This window comes from Corylus avellana, chromosome 3, assembly GCF_965113065.1.
Source record: "Corylus avellana chromosome 3, dhCorAvel1.hap1.2, whole genome shotgun sequence".
Lineage (NCBI taxonomy): Eukaryota > Viridiplantae > Streptophyta > Magnoliopsida > Fagales > Betulaceae > Corylus > Corylus avellana.
In genome coordinates this window covers 3941917-3967338 of record NC_142492.1, presented here as the reverse complement: position 1 = coordinate 3967338, position 25422 = coordinate 3941917, and the positions used below count along the sequence as shown (strand labels likewise).

General features: G+C 36.9%; 4 protein-coding genes across 4 annotated transcripts; 2 read left to right on the top strand and 2 right to left on the bottom strand.

Moving 5' to 3' along the window:
• Nucleotides 1-3188: 3188 nt before the first annotated feature.
• On the top strand, nucleotides 3189-10396 carry CNGC4 (cyclic nucleotide-gated cation channel 4). Its single transcript, XM_059586264.2, has 7 exons — nucleotides 3189-3885; nucleotides 4941-5156; nucleotides 6478-6791; nucleotides 7791-7899; nucleotides 8898-9134; nucleotides 9498-9584; nucleotides 9740-10396. The coding sequence occupies exons 1-7, from the start codon at nucleotides 3316-3318 to the stop codon at nucleotides 10253-10255; spliced, it is 2049 nt and encodes a 682-aa protein (XP_059442247.2). The 5' UTR covers nucleotides 3189-3315; the 3' UTR covers nucleotides 10256-10396.
• Nucleotides 10397-12859: 2463 nt separating this feature from the next.
• LOC132175961 (Dynein light chain type 1 family protein) lies at nucleotides 12860-13935 on the bottom strand. Its single transcript, XM_059588062.2, has 2 exons — nucleotides 13684-13935; nucleotides 12860-13158 (listed from the first exon to the last, which is right to left on the bottom strand). Exons 1-2 carry the CDS (start codon nucleotides 13819-13821, stop codon nucleotides 12967-12969), a joined length of 330 nt encoding a protein of 109 aa, XP_059444045.2. The 5' UTR covers nucleotides 13822-13935; the 3' UTR covers nucleotides 12860-12966.
• Nucleotides 13936-17110: 3175 nt separating this feature from the next.
• Nucleotides 17111-20581, top strand: LOC132175615 (membrane lipoprotein lipid attachment site-like protein, putative (DUF1223)). Its single transcript, XM_059587614.2, has 2 exons — nucleotides 17111-17916; nucleotides 19895-20581. Exons 1-2 carry the CDS (start codon nucleotides 17455-17457, stop codon nucleotides 20252-20254), a joined length of 822 nt encoding a protein of 273 aa, XP_059443597.1. The 5' UTR covers nucleotides 17111-17454; the 3' UTR covers nucleotides 20255-20581.
• Nucleotides 20582-21295: 714 nt separating this feature from the next.
• Nucleotides 21296-24321, bottom strand: LOC132174705 (vesicle-associated protein 4-1). The gene is made up of 7 exons (XM_059586348.2): nucleotides 23800-24321; nucleotides 23410-23480; nucleotides 23168-23249; nucleotides 22913-23031; nucleotides 22034-22111; nucleotides 21814-21933; nucleotides 21296-21715 (listed from the first exon to the last, which is right to left on the bottom strand). Exons 1-7 carry the CDS (start codon nucleotides 24062-24064, stop codon nucleotides 21656-21658), a joined length of 795 nt encoding a protein of 264 aa, XP_059442331.2. The 5' UTR covers nucleotides 24065-24321; the 3' UTR covers nucleotides 21296-21655.
• Between the last annotated feature and the right edge of the window lie 1101 nt (nucleotides 24322-25422).

Here is a 25422-nt window from a genome sequence, read left to right as displayed (position 1 = left end):
TTACTGCGTTGACCACTTGTAATGCATCTCCTTTTAAAAAGATTTGTCGTAAATCTAACTTTATGCAAAATTCAGCTACATGGAGGGTTTCCATGGCCTTCCTCACCATTGAATCAAGGTTAACCTCTTTTGTAATACTATGCACTACAGTGACAAGCCTTCAATAGCCTCTGACAAAAATACCGAACACCATACGAACAATTTTTTGTGTCTACAGCAACATCTCAATTTACTTTTTGGTAATCTGTTGGAGATGTCTTCCACCCTATTTGGCTTTCTCGAATTTCTTATGAATTCTACTCATTGCCTTCGCGTGAGCTTTCCTAAATTCCTCGATGGAAGTGGTTGGCTCATATATGAGGCCGTTAGGGTCTTTAGGTTCTTCCCTATGAACTATTGTGTTTTTTCGAAACCAAATTTTTCGAGACAATACTAGAAAAAATTCAAATTCTGCTACAGTACATTTATTAAGCATTTCTTTTGCTATCTGCATAAAATCATGCCCATTACTAGTGCTTTTTTGAAACATTTTTTAACATGGCCCCCATACATTCATAGCTGATGAAGAATTCCAGAAAAATTTTCAAGAAGTATTTTCGATCCATCTTTAAATCAGTCTTTATTAAAGAAAATAATATCTAAATCCAATACTTTTCAAGAAGTTTTCCTCTACCCCATAAAAATTCTTTCTGCTCCACAGTTGATAAGACTGGACTGCACTTTTTTCTTTATGCAGGTGAATCTAGCTAGCTTACATATCATAGCACAGGATTTGCTTCGGCCTCGTTTGCCAAGAGCCCGGGCCGGCACTGTAGCTGGAACAGCAGTGCCGGCCCGGGCTCTTGGCAAACGAGGCCGAAAACGCTCTCAAGCATTTCGCTACGGCTTTGCCTTTGGGTCTTTTCGATGTGGGAGAAAGTACTCCTTTCCTTTGAATATCAACGAGACACGTTCTATTCTATAATATTGTAGGATCAATCCAACGGCCATTGCATGCTTTCTTGTTCTGGATAGGGATTGTCTCCTCGAAAATAGTACTGTTCTTGCCTATATATTCACGTGCATGTGAGTAAAAAAGAAAAAAAAAGTTTCGTAAAATACTATTGATATTCTAATATATATTATATTATGGTTTTATTAAAATTACTCTCCAACATGCTTATCTCCTCGATCAACAGTAATATCAGGGACTCCCATGAAATAAATACTTGATTAATTAGTTTGGCCTCTTGGTAACTCTCAAGAGGTTCTTGATTAATTCTTATACCCCTTGTTGATAACGTGTGATGCTTGGTAAAAGACTCTTGTTGTTTCGGTGTAAAATAATTTTGAAAATATATTTTTAATTTGATCGGAAAAGCTTTATTAATTTCCTTAAAATGGCCTTTTTTAAAAAAAAAAAAAAAAAAAAACTTTAAATCATTTTTCAAGTGTGAACTTTTCATTCTCAAACCACCAGACAATTGCCAGAACCCCGTTTGAACCTCATCCGACTTTTCGCTAGAACTCAAATTTTCGGTTAGTTTTTAATTTTTTTTTTGTTTATATTAATATTATTATGTTTTAAATAAAAATTCATTTTTTTTAAAGTTAATATAATTGAATGAATACAAAATATTTGTGATTTTTTCGTTTTTCAGCGAACAATATTTTGTTGAAAAATAACTTCACTGAAAACATTTTCCAATTAAGCTTTATAATAAAAAGATATCATGAATTTTTATGAGTAATTAATATAATAATACTTATAACATAAATCCATTAATAATACTTTTTTTTTTTGAGCATCCATTAAAATATGCTAATTTCAGTAATTTGTCTCCTTGAAAATAGTACTGTTATTGCCATTAATAATAATTAGTTTCACTGAACATGCTCCTCAAGGAAAATATCTTCAATGTGGTCGGTGCACAAAATTCCTGTTTTGTGCCCACCCTTCAGAGTTCGTCAAGTCAGCTTGAAACACATTAGAAAAAATACACAACCACACTTAATTATATCAGGTTTTATTAAATATTTTTTTTAAAAAAAAAATGCTGAGAGTGGCAGCAACCAAGTGTGGCCACCCCAGAGGGAGGTGGGGGTGGTTTCCCGCCACCTCTGGCCCATGGGGGTGGAGCGTGACCACCCTCGGCCACCCCAGCCACCTCGAGCCCTAGGGGTGGCCTGCAGGACACCCCCAGTGGTGGCTGGGGTGGCCCGCGCCTCGGCCACTGGTCACCCCAGCCACCTCGGGCCCTAGGGGTGGCCTGCGGGACACCCCCAGTGGTGGCTGGGGTGGCCCGCGCCCGGCCACATCTAGGATGGTGCGCGGCCACCTTATGGCCTAGGGGTGGCCAAGAGCCACCCCAAGTGGTGGTTGGGGTGGCCCACGAGCCACCACATCGCCTATGGGTTGGCCGCGCGCCACCCATGGTCGGCGAAGAGAGAGGGAGAGAGATCCGCCACCCATGGGCCGACGGAGAGAGAGATCCGATCTGTGGCGGCAAGGAGAGGATGAGTGGTGGGCGGCGGCGTCTAGGCGTGGCTGGTGAGTGGATTCGATCGGCGGGTGGTGGCTAATGATTGTGTGGGAGAATTAATCCTGTGTTTTGCTAATATGCATTTTTTTTTCTTCATTGTTTTTTAAAAAATTGTTGATGTGTCAAAATCTAAGTGGCCGGTGGGCACAAAAGGTAGCTTTTGTGCCACAACCACACATAAGATGCACTCCCTCTTCAAGGTGTGTTTTATCTTTAGTACGAGTAATGCTATAAATTTTCTTAGAATCCTTTTAAAGTTATCTCAAATGTGATAAAGCTTTTAAAATTACCGTTGAATTTGAGATGTGATTTATTGATTTTTCATCTATTGATAATTTTAAAAGCCTTCTTTACATTTACGATGAGTACTCTAAGAGAACTCTAAAAAAATTTATAAAGCAATTCCTCATTCGATCGTAAGAATATGTGGTGAATATGCTTGTATTTGTAAGTTATGCTCTTTAGGTTTATTTTTATTTTTATTTTTATTTCTTAAAATTAATTACAGAAAATAGCCATATGCCACATCATGAGGTGAGTAAGTTGAAAAAAAAAAAATAGAAAGTAGCATTTGTCATCTACATATTTATTAGTTAAAGGTTGCAAATTAAACAGCCAGAGTGGATCAGAACTGGAGGACAATTTGGTACATTCAACAAATTCCTTCCTATCTCTCCCAAGTTCCACCTCTCCAATTATTGCGTCCTTTATAGACTCTCTTCATTTCACCTCAAAAATCTCTGCTAATTATTTCCCTTAAAGATACTCTCTCTCTCTCTCTCTCTCTCCCTCCATGGCTAGTGTGCAAGAAATCTCGAATGCTTCACGCATGCAGTACATGACGGATGACTATCAGAGCAGCGATATTGAAGAAGAAGACGAGGAAGGAGAAGAAGTTAGCGAAGAGGAAGAAGAGGAGAAGGGCGAGAATGGAAGCTCGAATGGCGACTGCAAAAACATCTACTTCATGTTCGGACCTCGGCGGGGAGAAGGGTGGTCGCTAGGGCAGGTGTTGGACCCTCGAGCCAAGTGGGTTCAAGAATGGAACAGGGTGTTCCTCCTGGTGTGCGCCACGGGGCTCTTTCTAGACCCTCTCTTCTTCTACGCGCTCTCCATAAGCGACACGTGCATGTGCCTCTTCATCGACGGTTGGTTCGCCATCACCGTCACCGTGCTTCGTTGCATGACCGACGCGTTGCACATCTGGAACATGTGGTTGCAGCTCAAGATGGCTAACCGCTCCTTCGCCGTTGGCGCCACGGCGGGGCTCCGGGACACCTGTCCTCGCACCGTCGCTCTCCGCTACTTGAAGGCCAAGAGAGGCTTTCTCTTCGATCTCTTTGTCATTTTGCCTCTGCCACAGGTGAGAATTTCTGTTATATATATATATATATGATATTCATCATCATTTTATCTGATATTTGAGTTACAGCCACACATACATGATACATACATACATACATACCATTTTGGTTGAGGGTTTTTTTTGTAAGCTTGTGTGTTTGAGCGGATGACAAGTGCGTGACGCTTTCTAGTTGTTTTATCCATGCAGAATACAGTTGTCTTTTCCTCATCTTCACCAGGGTTAAAATTGGAAATATGGAAGTATGAGAGGGTTACTTATTAATTTCTGTGTGTATATGATCTCCTTGATATTAAGAAGAGAAATGTTAAGGGAGTAAATACTTTAAAAGACAAGGCAGAATTTATATAAAAGAAAAATCAAAATGATATTTTTTTAAAATTCATTTATTATTTACTTTTTGGTTTGGTGTGTGCATTAATTAATTAATTAATTATTATTTTTTTGATTCGTGCATTAATTATCTAATTTTCATGAAAGCAGAAAATGATGGAAGAACATTTATATATATTCACTACTAAAAGTTAATTCCCAACATATATTCAGTTGCGAAGAGCTAGAAGTTAAATTTAGGCAAAATTATATCTTAGATTTAATTTGGTCTTGGCATGTTAAAACTCTGCTAGGAGTTTTAATAGTGTTCAAAATATTTGACTATCATCATATCCACGTTTTCATGATGTAGCTCATGTGAATTTTAAATAATGAACAAATTCTAGTTGTCCAAACAACCTATTCACAAATCAAATTAATAAGTAAATAACTAACTAACAACAACTATATATTATAATCCACTTCAAAAAAAAAAAAAAACTATATATTTTACCCCTTTGAATATTGAATCCAACATTACTATGTATATTTTAACTTGGTGGGCCAGCAGTCATATGCTCCCTCTGAACACCTTGGCTCCGCCTCCGCATATATTAATATATTATGCTTCAAATTCATTCATATTAAAAATAAAATAAGAAAGTAAAGAAAGAGAGTTATATATATATATATTATGCTTCTAGCCTTCTACCACTAACAAAATGGACATATATATATCGCAGGTTGTCTTATGGGTGGCAATTCCCTCTCTTCTGGAAAGAGGGGAAGTAACTATTGTGATGACAGTATTCTTAATAATATTTCTGTTCCAGTATCTGCCAAAGATCTACCACTCTGTCTGCCTCCTGCGCCGCATGCAAAACTTCTCCGGCTACATTTTTGGAACAGTTTGGTGGGGAATAGCCCTCAACTTGATCGCATATTTTGTAGCCTCTCATGTAAGTTTACCTTTTTCCGCTGCACTAATATTTTACTTTTCTATATGCATACATGTGAAAGTTATTGTCCTTTTTTTTTGGCGGTCGATCGGAGTTGAAGGAACAATATTAGTTGAACAAATTCAAGATCTTCTCAACAAAAAAGCTTTATAATTAGCTCCCTTCTTTTCCCTAGAGAGAATAAAAAAATAGAGAATATCGATGTAGGTAAAAAGATTGATTAACAAAGTTCTTTATTTTAATCCTGCAATAGGGTACCATACTTAAAGTTCAAGTCTTACATTTAGTACACTAAAAGGTAGAAAAAGTGGCCCATTAAACAGACAAAAAAGAGAAATTAAGATAAATAAGACAAAGATCAGATGTGACAAAGTTTCTCAAGGCATAAAAGTAAACCTAGTGGGGGGTATCGTGATCCATGTGACGGGAAAAAGTTTTCCCATTGCCAAGAAATGCGGCGAATTAATTAGTATGCGTTACATTTTGAACGTACGAATTGTACATATATGTGGAGCTGTATAGTAAAGTAATATTTGTAAACCAACCTATCAAGAGTTAATTGCCTTGTATCACATGTGAAAACCTTTGAACCAAAAGACTCCTCAATTATTATCCACATATATAGAGAAGTTTTGTACTGTTAGGAAAATTTACACTTACAAATTAAGTCTTTCAGTGAGGCCAAATATAGTACGCTCAAACACCACTTAACCCAACAACTTGAGTTTATAAGTTTGGATCCAATTATACTATATGAATGGTGGGAGAGACCAATTGTGATTATTTTACCTAGGCGTGACCATAGTACGTAGCAGCACATGAGGGGTTTAGACGATGAGAACTGAAAGCACTTACTCAAGTCCGACTGAGTCATAGCTTGATCCAGTCCCACCAAAGCATCAATGAGAATCCAAGGTGACTAGTACTAATCAGACATATGTGAGAATTCGCCATTGCAGAGATTTGAACTTACGCCCTAGTACATGCTCTGACCACTTTAGAAATTTTCTTGGGTCATTAAAATGTGATAGTTCATAATTAATCAAAGATTTTGGCTTATGATCAATTTTTGTAGTAACCCAAACATTTTCTACTAAATCACCACTTACTATACTCCAAAAAGTTAAGCTAATAAAAATAAATAAATTTAATCATTTAATTTATATTATGCACTCTATATTAACCACTATATGAACACAGAGTTTTGCCAATTTTCTTCATGTGTCTTGTACAACTACTAATAATGAAGTAGATTTCATGGATCCAAATGCTGTCAACGTGTTTCACAAATTGTCTTCTTTTTTGAGACCATATTTGTCAGGCAGCGGGAGCATGTTGGTACTTGCTAGGAATCCAAAGATCTGCAAAGTGCCTGAAAGAGCAATGTGGAGCAACAAGTAGCTGTGGCTTAAGAATACTATCTTGTAAAGAACCTATCTATTACGGAACTGCGAGCATGGTGAGAGACAGAGCCCGACTTGATTGGGCTGAGAACAAAAACGCAAGGTCTACATGCTTAGAAAGTGCCGATAATTACAATTATGGAGCTTATAAATGGACTGTTCAACTTGTTGCCAACGATAGCCGCTTGGAGAAGATCCTTTTTCCCATCTTTTGGGGCCTAATGACCCTCAGGTACACCCACTCATATATACATCATCATTTTTTTTTTTTTGAAAACTTCAAAAAATCCCATTAATTTTTACGCGTTTTGAAATTAGCTATTAAAGTTCAAAAACTTTCAATTTTTTGCAATGTTCCCTCTCCGTTAAATATTTTTAAAATTCCCAAAATACCCCTATATTGCAAAGAGTAGGCGTTGGTCAAGATTTAATGGAATTTGAAAAAAGACCTACATGCACCTGAATCTTTGCAAATTTTTTTATTAAAAAAAGGGGAGTATTTTGATAATTTTAAAAATATTTAACGGAAAGTCTTAATATAGGGGGGATTGCAAAAAATTGAATGCTAGATATCTTAAATTGAATTTTTTTGAACTTTAAGGAGGTAGTTTCAAAACCCTAAAAAGTTCATGGGGGGTTTTGTGAAGTTTTCCTCCCTTTTTTTGTGTTAAAGAGAAATGTTTGGTTTCATTCTCTTATACATTTCTTATTCATCTTTCTTTTAAATCTATCATTGAATTTATTGTCACCGTAATTTGATTTTTTTTTTTTTTTAACAAAAATGAACAAAAAAATGTGCAAGAAAAGAAGTCAAACACATCTCTATAAATAATTTCATTTCCTCGTACTTCATGGGCACTCTGGTGAGAAAAAGAAAAAAAGAAAAAAAAGAAAAAAGAAGGAGCATAAACAATAATTTCAAACAGTTATTGAATTAGTGGGATTAGTTTAAAGCAAGACTATATATGCCTAAAGATTTGGCTTATGTGCATCGCTTTTTGACCCGTCTAATCACCCGTGTATTGGCTTCTACGTTATGTCTTTTTCATGCACATGCATGTGGGTAAAACAGACTTTGGATGGGCATCATGAACCTTTTCGAGGGTGCCCAAATGTTCAAATCATTTATTTTTTTGAACCTTTTTTGATTAAATGTTGACTTGTAAATAATTACATCAACCTTTATTATTAGTGACGTCACTAATCATTTTTGTTATTTTTTTATGAGCAGCACCTTTGGGAACTTGGAGAGCACCACAGAATGGTTAGAAGTTGTTTTCAATATCATCGTTCTCACCAGTGGACTCCTTCTCGTCACCATGTTGATCGGAAATATCAAGGTAATGCCTAATTTTTAACCATACAGTAAATTAAACATATGATATAGCAAAATAAAAACAAAAATTTGTATGTTAATATATATATATATATATATATATATATATTACAAAGTATTTGATTTGAAGAATAACATGGGATACATGAAAATTATCAAAAGACACTGTGCATGAACAGTAATTTATTGGGTACTGTTTATGAATAGTTACTTATCAAAAGATACTGTTTACTTTTGTCTTTTCTTGTCAGGGAGACACCGAACTTGAATTTTGTATTTTCTTTTGAAACTTCATATAGATCTAATGATACTGTTCATGAATGGTAATTTGTCAATGAATTACTTGTTTACGTCCATCTTTTCTTTTTGAAATTTTACATGAGTATGCAGTTTCACCCTTTTCCTCCCGAACTTCTACGGCTTCACTTATTTACTTTAGTCTTTTCTTCTGGAAACTCAAATGCATGGGTTTGCAACTTTATTTTCGAAACTTCACATGGTGACTTTGCTAGCCATTATTTACTTCTAAAAATTCACATTTTGTCAAGATCATCGTAAGGATCTTGGGAATCTTGGTAGATTGAATTGAGATATGGATTGACCTCAGTCATCTACTTGTGGATGATGAGGTTGAAGAGGTTAGGGAGATTTGTACTTGATCATCAACCTGATCATTGACTTTTAGCATCAATTCTTCGCACAGGTCTTTTAATTCATCTTTCGTTGTTACTTGAGGCATAGCAGAGACTACTGCAGTTTGGAGACTTGATTTGTTTGCTAAGAAATTCTCTCTTGAATTACATGCGAGGGAAATTCTTTCTAGACTTGGGCAATAATTCTTTTGCCTCATTGCTTCAGTCAAACGTACGGTTCTGGCCGAATTTCAAGAACATGGCCATGCATGTTCCACCACTTGAGAAACCAAGAAGGAATTATTATTATTATTTTGCTGATAATAACAAATATAGTCATTATAATGTAATATGGTAATAATCTGTGCAGGTGTTCTTGCACGCAACAACGTCGAAGAAGCAAGCAATGCAATTGAAAATGAGGAATATAGAGTGGTGGATGAAAAAGAGGCAGTTGCCGCAGGGGTTCCGGCATCGAGTGCGCAACTATGAGCGGCATCGATGGGCCGCAATGCGTGGAGTTGATGAGTGCCAGATGATACGTAACCTCCCTGAAGGCCTTCGGAGGGACATCAAGTACCACCTCTGCTTGGACTTGGTCAGACAGGTAACACTAGATACATACATTTTTAACACATGTCAATTTAATCTATATATATATATATATATATATTCTTCTTATCGAGCTGGGTCATACATAGATTGTTGAACGAATATAAATTTCCTAAAAGCTGAGTTTTATTAAAAAATAATGCATCTCCTTTACCATATGAGAAAGTGCATCATTTTTTTATTAGCATTAATAAAAACATTATTTTTTAATAAAACTGTTTCTTATCTGCTCAGAAATACATGACAGGTTTTATAAATTGATTTGAAGAATTTTAGGTGACAGTAAAAGGAAAAAAGAAAAGGATTGGCTGCACGTGCTAAAAGATTACAAGTGGTAACTTGCTCAAATCTGTTTCAGGTGCCATTGTTCCAGCACATGGATGATCTGGTCCTCGAGAACATATGTGACCGTGTGAAGTCCCTCATATTCACCAAGGGAGAAACGGTAATTAACTTCCTAATTCCAAGACTTTAAATACCAATATTAATACTATATATATATATATAATCGCCAAGCAAGCAAACATAAATACCAATATTAATACTATATATATATAATCGCCAAGCAAGCAAACATAACTCATATTAAGATTAATGTAGATAACTAGAGAGGGAGACCCAGTTCAAAGAATGCTATTTATAGTAAGAGGTCACCTTCAAAGCAGCCAAGTTCTTCGAGACGGCGTGAAAAGTTGCTGCATGTTAGGCCCCGGAAACTTCAGCGGCGACGAGCTTCTTTCATGGTGTCTCAGAAGACCCTTCATCGAAAGACTACCGCCATCTTCGTCAACACTCGTAACTCTCGAAACCACTGAAGCATTTGGCCTGGAAGCAGATGATGTGAAATATGTTACGCAGCATTTTCGTTACACATTTGTGAACGAGAAGGTTAAGAGAAGCGCCAGATATTATTCACCGGGATGGAGAACTTGGGCGGCGGTGGCAATCCAATTGGCCTGGAGGAGATATAAGCACCGCCTCACGCTAACCTCTCTGTCTTTTATCCGGCCAAGGAGGCCGGTGTCTCGGTGTTCTTCGATGGGAGAGGACAGGCTCCGGCTTTATACAGCTTTGTTGACTTCACCAAAGCCAAATCAAGATGATTTCGACTTTTGAAATCATATTAAAGCTTTATATGTGTATTGGGTAGAAGAAAACATGGGCTTCTTGGATCTTAAAAGTACTTATAAGGTCAATCATAATGGGGAATTTTTGAGGCCGCCTCAATTTGGTGACATCAATTATAATTGTTGAATATATACGTGTGAATGTAAAATGGTTTGAGTCCCATGCCGGAAAGATGTTGTAAGTGATAGTGAATTATATAAAAGTTTCAGTTTATGACCTGTAAAATAGAAAAAGTAAACACCAAAAGCTTGCGGGGATGTGTCGGTGGGCGAAAATAGCTTCGATGCTTAAATCAGTTGTTTGTTTCTGAATTGGGATAGATTGTTACAAGAGAGTCCAAAAAAAGAGATCCCACATGAATGAGACCTAGAAACCTCAAAATTTTTTGGCTTATTCCTTCCTGTCGGCGCTATCCTGGGATGAGTCCCGAGATTCTCAAGGCTGGGATTTAGGTGCTCATTGTTATCTACAAGAGGCCTCGAAAGACTTCTACTAGGTCTATATCTATTCCTTTGAGTGTTGGGGGCAATAGGTTTATAGTGGGCTTATAGTGTCTCCGAGGCCTAGATTATTGTTGAAGTTATTTCACATTGGTTATGGAAGGGGCTCGTGGTCTGTTTATAAGTGTGAGTAAAAGCTTCACTTCTTGAGCTAGCTTTTGGAGTTGAGAGAGGTACAAGACCACCTAACACTGGTATCAAAGCCTAAGTTTACTAACAAGTCTCGATCTAATAGCCAAATCTGTTGGCCCATGCAGGTCAAATCTGAGCTGGTCTTGGGCCTCTCTTAACCGCAAAAGCAAAAGGGTGAGGCTTTCCCTTACACTTATAAATTGACCACCAACCCTTTCAACAACCAATGTGGGATAATTCCCACAATCTCGCCCTCACACATCGGGCCCTAGGTCGAAGTAGGGACAACTTGTTTCTCCTGTGGACTGTTGGGTTGAGACTTATTGGTAAATCTGGACTCTGATGCGAGTGTTGGATGGTCCTAAGCCTATCTCAACCCCAAAGCTAGCTCAAGAGGTGATGCTTTCCCTCACACTTATAAACTAACCACTAGCCCCTTCCAACACCGATGTGGGATAACCCCAATAATTATATGGTGGGCTGTTGTTTGAACAGCCCAATTCCCAGCATAGTTGAACCCAAATTTATAAGATTAAACTTTTGAGATAAGTGGTATCTCAACACATTATATTATGGTCTCACTAAAAGACTTCTTGAGATATCAACCTCCTTAACAAAAGAGCAAAATGTCATATATCTCAACTCCTAATTGATTGGACACCTTTGCAGCTAACCATGTTTAATTCCAACAAGAGGACCATGGCATATCTTTTATAAATATTGTATTATTATTATTCTTTTTTTTAATATTTTATTATTCTTCATTTAGCCTTTAATTTACTCTGGTATTAAAGAGAGCCATCACTAATAAAATAAAGGAGAAGCTTCACTTTGGACCCTTGAATTATCACACATTTTAAAAAAACCTCCCAAATTTTAAAAGCTCACAATTTCACACCCTAAACTTTCAATTTGATACAATGTACCATATTTGTCAAATTTTAAACGTTAAAAGTGATAAAATGATGATTATACCCCTGATTTTTTTTATAAAATTTTAAATTTACCCTTAATTCAAATTAAAAATTAAAAAAAAAGTTATCCTTTTTTTTTCTTCACTTTTTTTTTTTTTGTTAAAACAACGGAAATCAAATGGTAGATTAGTCTTTTTAGGGGTTTCCGTTAGGGTTTAACAGCAAAAATTGACGGAGAAGGTAAATTGCATTAAATTGAAAGTTCAATTGGTGAAATTGGGAGCTTTTGAAATTTGGGAGAATCTTCTCAAAACACGGTTTAGGAAATAAATTTTTTTCTTTTTTTTTAAAAAAGACCATATAGATATATATATATATATATATATACAAATTTAGAGGCTAGTTTTTTTCTTTTTTGACGGAGGGACCCCCATCCCCTCCTTCCCTCCCTAGATCCCAATTATTCGATCGATATATTAGCATAGGACTTTAATCAGTAAACCTTAGAGAGGAATGCTACTATACGTCCTTCCATCACACTTCCATCCTATTCCTAGCTACTATATTGACATGATATTTTAATTCACTCTCAGATCAATTTCAATAAATAAAAATAATAAAAGGGAAAAGAGAGAATGGAGAATTGACAATTCCAAGTTAGGATAACATTGTATACTAGACTGGAACTTATAAGAGAAAATATATTTGAGAATATGTAGTTCATGTTTACCTGATATTAGAAGCCACTCATACGTACAGTGCTATCTAGCTTGAGGCGCACATTTTCCCCATTTTTATCCTCCTCCAACAATAAAACTCTTGTGCTATCTTAGTAAATTACACCTTCTTTGGTTTATCAGTTTTATCCTCTTAATTTGTAGGAACTTTTCTTTCTTTTGTGTGACTTGTTTATTCAAATGCTATTATGGTTAATGACAATTATTTTAACTACACTCTATTTTCTTCCAAATTCAAAAAAATCTTCAACTTTCAGGTGCAGCTTGGGCTGAGAACAAACTTCCATGACCAAAAACAAAATTGGAATATGAAAATAAAGATTGGTGCATGGGCTTTAGAATATTGGATTCCTTAAGCATTTTTCTTCACAACTAAGACATAGGATACAAGAACAGCAGTAAATGAGAAGAAACTATCATGCTTTCACTGGCTCAAAGGCTGGAAACTGGTTAGTCTCAGCTTCTGGACCCGCAGAGCCCCTGAAGAGCAAAATTGAAAGGCTGCCTACGGAAAAATAGATGAAACAGCCAGAGCAATGGGTCACAAACGAACCGAAATCTGTCCCTACAATGCATTGCCACCCAGGCCCATATGTTCCATCAAATTCCTGCAATAATACAACCCAAATCAATAAGCCATAAGACCAATCATCATGCCAAAGTTCGACCTGCATGCATACTTTCATGGATCTTTTGGGAAGTCACTCACTCGATCTACAGCATGCATATCAAATTTCAGGCAATTAAAAAGGCTTTTTGGCAACCCTTAGGGTTTGGCTTGAGTGGTAAGTTATTTGGCTTTAGTGCCTCGTGAAGCATCACGTCTAAAGCTTGATTTCCTTGACTGCAAACAATTCTTTAGGACTATACTCAGAGGCAAAAGTTCAAACTTTACCCAATTCAAGAGGAGGAGCGTTTTACACGGTATTCCTAATATCTAGTCGGGACGAACCCAATACTTCTGTTATAAAAAAAATAATAAATAAATAAACAAAGGTTTTCAGGTTAGGGTGTTAGTGAAGAGAGAGTGCAAATTAACTCCATGCAATAACATGTGGAAGATTTTTTTTTTTTTTGTCAAAAAAGGTAGGCGGGGCGACCAACATGTAGAAGACATAAAATTGGAGCTATACCTTTTTAATGGAGCGGGCGATTTCAGTGGCCTCAGTGACATCGAAAATGTCAAGAGCTTTTGCTGCAAGCTCAAGGGCATCTTGCTGCATGGTTTGGAGCATATCAGTCTCCCCAATCACTGCTTTTCCTTCAAGCATGGCTAGCTGATACAGGAAATATCTAATTTTCTCTCTCAAACAATTAAAGAAAACAAGCAAATTAATACGGAGACAATAGTTTGTGGATGAGGGTAAGATGGGAGTGGTCGAGATTATAAAGAGTTTGGAATAATGAAGAGGCTGGTGCTAATGGGTCAGCCACGTACATGCTTTGTCATAAAAACAAAAGGGCCAGCCACGTATTTTTATCTCTTTGTGTGTGGTTGCCAACAGATGCTGTGGAATTATGCCATTGGCCGTTTGGTGAGCCCACTGGATTAATTTATTATAATATAAATTAAATTATTAAATTATTAATTTTTATTAATTTAAGTTATTTTGACTTTTGTCAATCATTCACCTTTTATTTTAATTAAATATTCAATGCGTTAAGCTTTATTTATTAAGATAAGAGTTTTCAACCAAAAAATTAATCTCCATACACTAATTATGTCTGCTCACTTGAACAGTTCTTAGAACATACCATATTAAGTACAATTTTAAATATTATAAAAGATTTTTTTTTTTATTGGACACAAATTAATTTTTAAATGAGATATTTAAAACTTCAATCCGATACGTCTTTAAAAGTTCAATCCAATACGTCACATAAATTTAAGAGATAGGAAATATATATAGCATTACTCGGTTTTAGAAAATAAATTAATAAGCACATTTGCCATGGAGTGCAGGTGCAAGGAAATTTACTAGGATTTTATGGTCCTACTTTATCTTGGACACGTGGTTCTTTTTTGTGGAGTGTCAAATAACGTTTGGCCGTGTGTCGGCCGGCAGGATATGGTGGAACCGTAAGAATTTGTCGAGTTGTTATGCAGTCACTTTTGCTTGAAACAACGTGAAAGGAATCAAAGGATGAGACAGTTGAGAATCATGCCTTTGTGCCAGAAAGTTCCAGATTTTGTGATACCACGTGATGATTCCATGTTTGTTATGTGATTTAATTAACAACAGGAATCTTGGTAATTAATCGACTTCAAAGAAGGCTTTGTGGGGCCAGTTTAAATCGTGGCCATGTGGCAGAAATAGATGAATAATGGGTCAAGTGTTTAGTACACCATATGATACTGTACGCTGTTTATGTTTTGTCTGGAAAGAAAGAGATGGAAATGTATTTTTAGGGTATTTCGAGTTGGCAAGTCATAGGGTGTACATGTAAGTCATTATTTTTTTTTTTCCCTAGATAAAAAGGTTGGAGAGGGAGGCCAATTGTAGCTATCTTAGTTGGGCGTAACCATAGTAACACCCACCTGCGGGGCGCCGCTCAAGAAGGGCCTAGATGGTGGGAACCGCAGACGCTTCCTCAAGACCAACCGAGCCATAGCTTAACACCTGCCCCACCAGAACATCAATGGGACTCAAGGTGACTAATACTAATAGGTTAAGGGATTTCCATTACGAGAGTCAAACTCAGGCCCTAGTGCATGCCCAACCTCATAAAAATTCTCTTAATACCATTGAACTACCACCCTTAGTGGTCATTTGAATTGCAATAGATACATGTTGAGTTAGAGTGAGTCAAATTCAAAACTTTGTTTAAGATTTGCATTTTATGACTATTCCCTCGATCTTGCTCGAGCATGCAAGTTCCATGTAAAACCAAAAATTTCACTTGACCTTTGCTCAACCGTTGTTTGAGCGAGGTTATGAGAATTTTAATTAGGATTGCTTATTTAAATCTAATTATTGCCGTACTTATAACTACTATGTCTTGCATGATTTTTTTAAGTTAGAGATAAAAGAGTGGAATCCTGAAAAATCTAGAGAGAAAGCATATAGTCATATACTGTAATAATTCACAGAAAATGATAGCTACATATGAATTATCACTCCAAAAATACTAGTCAAGTTGTAATTAGAGCTTTTTACAATCATTTATAAATTAAGCCAACTTTTACCTAGTAGAGAACTCATCTATAATCCACTCATTCCATATGGACAATTCAATGTGAGACTATCTTTTTTCGGTGTCATAATCTTCTACATTCAAACCCTTAATGTCCTATTAGAACCATGTCAAGCAATGCTTCAACGTCACATGGTGTAACTAGGTTGCTTTAAGACTATTTTGCAACGACCTAGAGAAAGCATTAGCCTTACATGGACTCACTCTACAATGACTAGTCAAGTTACAATTGAAACTCTCAATAATCATTTATAAATCTCAATCTCACATAGTAAAGAATCAATAAGCAAATTATCACCCATTAGCTACCTTTGTAATCAACCCAGATACATATGCGTAATTCGTCTTCATAATATGTGACTAACTTTTAGGGTGTCACGTATATCTTTCTTGAGCTTAAAAATTTTTTGCTTCTCTCCTTGGGGTTTGGTTGGTGAGTTCATCAGAGCTGAAGTTTCAGAGATCAAACGAGTTTGTTCATAACAAGCCAATGTAAAAGAAGGTCAAAGTTAAAGAGCCACTTTAGAGTATGTAGCTAGAGATGGAGTGCGTCATTCATGGGATTACAAGCCTTTCTTTATTAAATTCTACAAAGATTATTATTGTCTTCTATGCTGAAATTTGTTGGTGGCAGATTTCGGCCAAACTGGTTTTTCTTTTGAACTTTGTTGAGGGTCAATTTTAAAGGACCCGCATTTGGGCCATAAATAAGAAGAGCCCAAAACCCATGGACTCGTTACTACGGGCCATCTGGTAAAGAGAGGCCCACCAAGACGACTTCTCAATTGTGCGGGTCATTGAAGGATGTTGTTGAACGGCAGATGATGAACAACTACATGCGCCCTATAGTCCCGATTGCAATGGATCTTATTTATAAAGTAGATGGGCAATTGGTCACTCGTTATTCAATTTACCCCAATTTGAGATTTGCTTTCACAATGATAAAAGAATATATATACTTGTATAGTGTTAACAAATCTAAGCTTTTGAAATATATGTTACAGATTGTTTCAACAACATAGCTGGCCATAGCTTGTTTCTCTCTTTGGTTGAACGATATAGGAAAAGTGGTTCGATTTGGGGGCAAGGGGAACCTTCTTCTTCTTTTTTTTCTCTTTTTTCTAATCAATTGACAACAAGGATTTGGTACTAAAGTAAAGATCTCTATTCAATATTCATAATATCTCTATCATAAAGATCTTTCACTATAACGTGGCCGGAGGGTTCTTTTTCTATTTCCTCTATTTATTTATTTATAGTTGGGATTCCTTGTCAAACCCCTCCACGTAAAATGTGGTGGCGATGGTGGCGGTTGGTATTGCTGATCCTCACTGACATTCAACCCACTTCTGACAAACAACGTGGCACCGACAATACAATCCGTGTCGGCCACGCAACGGTCCCCAAGCAAGCCAGCCGCAACACTTGTCGTGTCCTTTCTTTCTCCCTCCCGAAAAATTAACAAATCAGACAAAAATACCAAAAAAAGAAATATGAAAATACGAAGCATTCAAAAAAGCCTAAAACTTGAAGCCTCCCCAGCATCTTCTTAGCCACCTTTCTCTCCCCATCATCCTTTCTCGTATTCTCCTAATACTGCATTCACTTCTCTTTCTTTGATCAATCTTTTTTCACATTTCTCTCTCCCCAATTTACATTCCTCTGTATACGAAACGCATTTGGGTTCTCTCTCGCCGCCACGACACAAAATGCCGCGTCGCTTATTCGCCTGCTTCGGCAAAGGAGGTGCCTCGAACAAGTGCTCGTCCGGGGAGCGGAGCAGCGTGACGGCTGACGTGGCGGCGGAGGAGGATCGGCGCGGCGGGGCTGTGCTGGTGGAGCTGTTCTCGTCGCAGGGTTGCGCCACGTCGCCCGCGGCGGAGATGGTGTTGTCGAGGCTGGGGAGGGGGGACTTCGACGGCCAGGAGCTGCCGCCGGTGGTGGTGCTCGCCTTTCATGTGGACTACTGGGACTACATGGGCTGGAAAGACCCATTCGGGTCGAGCCAGTGGACCGTCAGACAAAAGGCCTACGTGGAGGCCCTCAAACTCGACACCATGTTCACGCCCCAGGTGGTGGTCCAGGGTAGAGCCCAATGCGTTGGGAATGATGAGAATGCTCTCTTGGCGGCGATTAAGGACGCACCGAGGTTCCCTGCTCCCACGTTCCAGGTTAGTGTTGCTCTTTTATGTTTTTGTGGATTTATTTATTGAAAATATGATTGGATATATACCCTGGCTATTAATACAATTTTTTATTTCTTTTATTTTATAAATTGATAAATTGATGTAGTAGTAGAAATGATTAAGATTATATGGTTAACAATTTAACCGCTAATTATACTAATTATGATTTTATAAATTTAATTATGAAAATTATTGGAATATTAACACTTTTATTATAATTTTTTTATAAATTGATGATGTGATAGTTCATAATTAGTAAAATGATTAAAAGTATATTGTTGAGTTGGGAAGTCTATTTTTTTGTTTAATTATTTTAACAATCATGGATTGTCACATTAGTTTGTAAATCTATTTATTGTAAAAAATTTAATATCCATAACAACACAACACTCTTTCGTTAGCATACTTGCAAGTGGGTTGTATTATAAGTGGTATATAGATAAATGAGTAATGTTATTTAGTAGACTATTATATGACTGTCATACAACTAGAATAATATGACACTTTCAAGAGCTGATTTTCATAATTATCACGTCATCTCAATTATATAACAGTCATATAGGAATTATTAACCCAATGTCACAAAATTGCCCTTTTTCTCCTCAGACATAGTATGTATTTGTTTTTCACATTTGTTATATTTGTTTAAATTTGTGAGCATACTCATGATGTCCTTACACTTCATGATTGATCCTGAAACATTAATTAAAAAATCTAAATTAATAAATAAGAGTACATTTTTCTTAGCAATTTTATTTACAGGGTGATTGATATTATCTCATAAAAACGTATGAAATAATTAATCAGAATATATTGGGTGGTCAAATTGGGTTGGGTGACAACATATTAGATGGAAGAATTTTCCAGCTGTGGCACTTCACTTGCGTAGGTGGTATGCAATTTTAGGTAGGCTGGTGGGGTTTGAGCCTCAAACAATCCTTTCCCCTTACCTGTATTTCGCTTTCTTGGTAGATCTGAATCAAATGTTGATGATGACTCACCAAAGTTTGAAAGTTACTTTCTCACCTAGTCGGGAAAGCCACCTGTTAATAGGTCGGAGAAATTTCTTTTCATTTAATTTATTAAATTGACACGTAATAGTCACATTCATGAGTGGGTGGATATTAGCTGCCTTTTAAGATATATTATAATTGCATGATTGCTTATTTGCTTTTGTTGACCTAATCTACTTGAGCATGATTACATAAGCACATGTAACTATTGTCACATCAATATTCAATGTTAAAATATTAATTTAAATAATTAAATTTATTAATACTTCTAAATTTAAGCTTATAAAATAATTAGTAATTTAATATGGTATCATATTAAAGATCCTAAGTTTGAATATTGTCCCCGTCATTTATCTTCTATTTCAGTTAAATATTCTACGTATTGAGAGGAATTTGAGCTCACACACGAGGGAAGAGTGTTAGAATATTAATTTAAAGGGAGAACTTTACTTTAGACCCTTAAACTATCACGTATTTTGAGAAGACCCCTCCAAATTTCAAAAATTCTCAATTTAACCCTTTAAACTTTTAATTTGATTCAGTTGACCCTTCTATCAGATTTAGTCGCTAACCCTAACATAAATGGCTAAAAGACCAAATTACCCTTTGATTTTTTTTTTTAAAAAAAAAAAGTCAGAGGTATATAAGCAATTTTATTACTTTTAAAATTTAAAATCTGATGAAGGGGTACATTGCATCAAATTGAGAGTTTTTGAAATTTTGTGGGCCTTTTTAAAATGCGTGGTAATTCAGGAGTCGTAATTGAAATTCTCCTAACTTAAATGATTAACTCTACCATTTTCTTTAAGCATACATTTTTAAGATAAGAGGTAAAACATTTTCATGCTAATCTATATATGCATAAACAAAATGAAGCTTTCAATAGAAAATTGATTTATCTTTTTTGAAGTATGAAACCTTGACTTGCAAGCAAAACTGAATTTGAACAGGCAAGCTTCCAAAGGGCTTCGCCAGACTCCCTTCAAGTCTCCCTAGCAGGAAGTCTAAGGACGAAGGTGGATAATCATGGCGCCAATGTCATGGTGGCATTGTATGAAAGCGGCTTGGTGACTGACTGCCCCAAGGGGGAGAACAAAGGACGAGTTCTTTCCAACGACTTCGTCGTTCGAAAACTCGAAAAGCTCTGCACTGTCAAAGACATCTCTGCCAAGAAGGCGATAAAGGGGACTGTTAACTTCTCCCTGTGGGAAGGATTCCATGGCAGCAACTGTTGGGTAGCCGTCTTCGTTCAAAACAGCTCTCATCAAATTTTTGGTTCGCAGAATTTTCTGTTGCCGGATGACATATGAGACACAATATAGCTCTCGATTAGGCAATTATATGTACAGGATGTGCTCTGTTTTAGGATGTTGGTTTCTTGTTTTCTTTCCTGTTCTTTTGGTTCTTGTGTTTTTGTTTTCTTTCTTTCTTATATTTACTGGCTGGATTTTATGTTTAGCTGACGGAGAGAAAAAGAGAGAGGGAGAGAGAGAGAGAGTTGCATCACTATCTAGTCCATTTCAGATTTGGAACTGAATTTCTTCGTATATTATTATGTGGAGGAGAGATGTGAGTGAGAAACTTTTACCCATATGTTTGTATTTGTTGGCCTTTTATTCAATGTCTATTATATTCAAGTGCATGCCTCCCGATTGGCCTTAATATTGATGGTTTGGATGATATAGATCATGTTGGGTTGATACAAACACGACCCATTTCAACCATTTTAATATAAATGGGTTGAGTTGACCCGATTAACATAATTTTATATTTTAAGAGCATAAATTATATCAACTATACACATTCACAAAATCAATTTGGTAATCAATAATTGTGGCTTGACACGAATTTGACCAATTTATTAATCATATCTAACCTAGCGAACCCGTTTTGACCCAAATTCTATTACGGTAAATTTGTGCCGGAATGGGGGGATATATCAAACATTACCAGCCCCATCTGTCACTAATCCCAGTTAAAATTAACCAATCATCTACTCCTACAGAGTGACAGTTAAGATTCATCAGAGGCCCTACTCTCCTCCAAGGATTTGCATCCAGAGTACCTTGAAGTAGTTTTTCTTGTATGTCATACGGCCCAAAGCCCACTCATGCATGAGAGCTTGGGATTTCAGTTTGATGACATGATCTTCAAGTCCAAATGAGCTCCCGGCAATCTCATTTTCAACTTCTAAAGAAAATTCATAGCAAAAACTTAGCAGCCCCTTGAAGGAGGGTAGAGAGCTTATCTTTTGTTTTGTCTAATCAAGTAGGGAATAAATGACGTCAGCCAAGGGCATTAAATAATAACTTTGGCACAAGGGCACATATCAAGATGTCCAACAAGAAGCATAAGATAAGACACTACATTACATTCCAAGGAAACCCATGAGTTTATTAATACAATATCAATCAAAAGAAACAAAGACTAGCCTGACATAGACAGGGCACCCTAGTCACAAAGATTTACAAGCATTTATTTTCATACAAAGAAAAAACCACCATCTACAAGTAGAAAGGCTCAGTCCAAAATCAGGTATATTTACCCTCACACGGCTCATCTCAAGTATAGTCGTGACAAAATGAGTTGTTTTTCTCCACGTGAAGCCCTGTACTTGCCATCCCATCCGTTGATCTTCGCACAACAGATACCAAGTTAGTGATGGGTGCAATGATGCAGCAAAAGCAGATGCAGCAGGAGCAAATCACACACTATGCTGAGTCTATTGCTTCAACCTGTTGTCTAGCCAAGTATTTCTCCCTTCGCTCTTTCTGAAAAAGATAACGGTAACAGGGATAAAACAAGGAGTGTAATAAGAACAAATTTAAGAGCATTCATGTCCGAACGGGAACGGGCATGAGATACGTACCCATTCATCTATTACAAGCCCTTCCCCAACAACCCGAGGACCGGTGTCTACAGGAGGTTTCTTGCGTGCTTCAAGCGCAGCCTCGGCTTCGGCTAATTGACGCTTCAGTTTTTCCAAAGCCTATGAAAAAGGAGAAAACACACACACAAAACGTTACCCTATGACATTTGTTCACAACAGATACAGCAACTATCAAAACTAATCTAACTTTTCAACTTACAGAACTAGGGCGCTCCATGTCTAAAAATACAACCCGCAAGATTCGCTCAACAGTTACTTGATCCTTTTGTTCATCAAACTGTGAGAAAAAGGTTATACAACAAATATTAGGGTCAGCACCAGCCAATATCCTGAAAGCCAAAAATTCAAAAGTAGCGGGAGATAAAGCAATATATGTATTTAGAACTGTTACCTCAATTTTAGTACAACTACAGCAATTGTATTTAGGTTAAATCCTACTGCTCAAACTGGCTGAGAAAATATTTGATCCTTTTGTTCATTAAACTGTATGCTAATAGGTCAAATTACACTTTTTGGCTTCACACTGCCTAAAACTAATAAAAACAAAACTAGAACCACTGATACATATATCCAAATGAAATGTAGAATTTACAGATGCAATGAATTCCATATAGAAAAGCAATAAAATTTGTGCATAAAGGAGGATCCACAAAGGGTCATTAAAAACAAAATGACAAACTAGAAACTGTATTAGCAGTTGCATCCATGAAGAACATATGATACAGCATAAATGAACCTTTGCTTGATTTTCCCTTTAATAATGATAAAGGACAAACCACAAAGGTGCACTCAGTAAATTGAGTTTTTAACTACGGACAATAACTATGATATTAGCTCTACATAGGACAGATATGAGAAACTTTGAGTAGGCTAACCATTTAGAGCACAAGAAATCACAAACTCCACAAAAATTATATTGAAAGAATTATGACTACTGTATTTTCAACCTTACCAAATACCACATAATACATTTTGTTTCCTTAATTATTTCCTTGGGTTTCTCATCCATCAATATGTTTCAAATCCACAAACTAGCTGAGAAATTAGCATTATTGCAACCAGAGGCCATACATCTTACCAGCTCAGGTACATATTCCATTCCTCCTTTCACCTTCAGACTCATGATCTTGAACTTAATCTTGCTCTTCTGGTCCAATTGTTTTTCATTGTTCTCAGTATGCTCCACAAACTTGAAAACTGTCCACTCAGATTCAGAAGAGAGTATGTCAGAAAGATAATACATTGGCGAGTATACAATAATCCCCATCCAACCCCACTTTCCCCCTCCCAATACAAAATTCAAATCCCAACATTCTAAGCACAAGAGTAATACCAGTTGCAATAATACTTTCTCCAGGAGCAAGGATACCGCCAGGAGGCCTCATATAACAGCTCTTTGGTGCTGTTGTTTGAAACTAAAGCAGGACAAACAAACAAACACATTAGGTGGATCTTCGAAATGCAGAATCGACATTTAAAGTATATAAAAAACTAATGCTACAAACTATCAACAACCCATGAAGTGAATCATGAAAAGACTTCAAAAAAGACAAGAACAGAGAAGAAACCAAATACCTTAAAAGCTACATGAGACCTGCTAGTGTTCTTCAACCTGATCGCGCTCTTCACTTGTTTACCTGGCTCATCTTCACAATGCACAAAACAAACACATATATAAGGCAATGATATGAAACTAATAGAAAGCATTTATCGTCTTTTCTTATTGCTCGAAACTTCAAAACCGTTGAAAAAAGCCAATTTGGGAGAAGTACTTTTCACTTTACCAGAGAATTCTTTCTAGTTAAGCTAAATATTCTATTGTAGATTTGGTCAGGATTACGGCGACCAAATATATGAAATACAATACTCTAATCCGCAATCTAATTACGCGAATCACGCAACAGCAACTTCTTCGGATTGACCAAAAAAGGTCAAACTCAAGAGGTTGAAGAGACGACGACCTACTTGGGAAGTAGAGGTTGCTGGCAGGGTCGAGTCTTAGCCTACGCCGAGGCGGTAGCAGCGATCGCGCCACGGACGACACCGTTTTGGGTGACGGGTTCGAGTTGGGGCCCTCCAGGTGTCGGTTGCTCTGGCTCCCGAGGCTACTATGAGTGAGGTTCTGCGTGGACGACGAAGACGACGACGTATTCCCGGATTGCCAAAACGTGCAGAGCCGGAATAGCTTCATGTCGGAGTGTGATTTGTTGTGGTGGTCCGCTACGGCCATGGTCTCGCCACAACCTAGCACGTGGCAAGCTGCTATTGGTGGATATTGGTTTTAGCGCATGAAAAAATTAAATTTCCAAAACTTTTATAGTTTCTCTCAAATTTTCCTCCTTGAGAAAGCCTTTTGCCGATTGTGGACTCGAGGGTTGAAGACGGAAATGGAAAAGTTCCAAGAGTTGGCACAAAGAAGCCGGATTTTAGAGGAGGATTCTACTGGAATTGACTTATATTTGACGTCCGTGCGGTTGCCTTCCTGTGTATGGTACCATTTAACATGTCGTTCCGGATTGTACTTTGGGACTTGCAAGTCATTAAGTAAGTTGTTAAGGGCGAGTAATTGATATATGTACAGTCATCGATCCGCGTACGTGCGGAGACTGCTTGAAAGTTGAAACACGATGCAGTAAAGTTACGGACTCTCGTATTGGCGCGTCTATGAACATCCAATCAGTACGCTAGACGTCAACGTATTTAAGTGAATGTGTGATGTCACGCGCTATTCTTGGAGCGTGAAAGACATCATAACGGCAGCGGTGTTAATTTATTGAGGAGTAGATGGATTGGGTAGAAGATGGAAGGGCATTCTTCCCTGAGTCGCAGGGCGGGGGTGGGGGGTGTTTTAATGATGTTTACGCAGATTAGGTAGGTGTGTTGTACGGCATTTACAGTAGTCGGCCAGGTTTCTTGGTAAGGTTTGGTTGGGAAGGTAGGAATTAATTAGGTGAATGGTGACATTCCCTGTGGGAATCAGTGGATTTGACACGAATTGTGTTTTTAAACAGATTTTTCCACGTGGCAGTAGTAAAAATTGAAAAATAACATTTAATAAATTTTTATACGATTCTTATATAGTTATGATAAATTGATAATGTGTCGGTGATGAGTAATTTTAGGTGGTTTATTTGTGTTTTACTGAGAATGATGTGGCTATTAAAATTACTCTTTGATTAAAATTTAATAATGATCAATCGCAAGTCTAATTGTAATTTTAATAGTCACATCATTCTTAATAAGACACCTAAAATTACTCATCATTAATTCAAAAGTTTATTTTTACGATCCCATTATAATAATTATATATAAGTGAAAATTAGGTTGAGCACTTGGGCCTAATAAAGAAAGCAATTACCAAAGTCAAACTTGAAATGTAAAAACATAGGAGTATGTATGTCTTTGAGAAACTTGGAACAAAAAGGTTGCTTTGAAAAATCAATGGCTGATCCTTATTAAAAAAAAACAAAAAAACAATGAAAGCAACGCCATTCGTATCTGGAGGCTGGATGGTGCCTCTTGCATGTTTTTTTAATCCAGCTTTATGTCATCTAGTAGGATGGATAGTTTTGTCCCCAATGAGTAGCT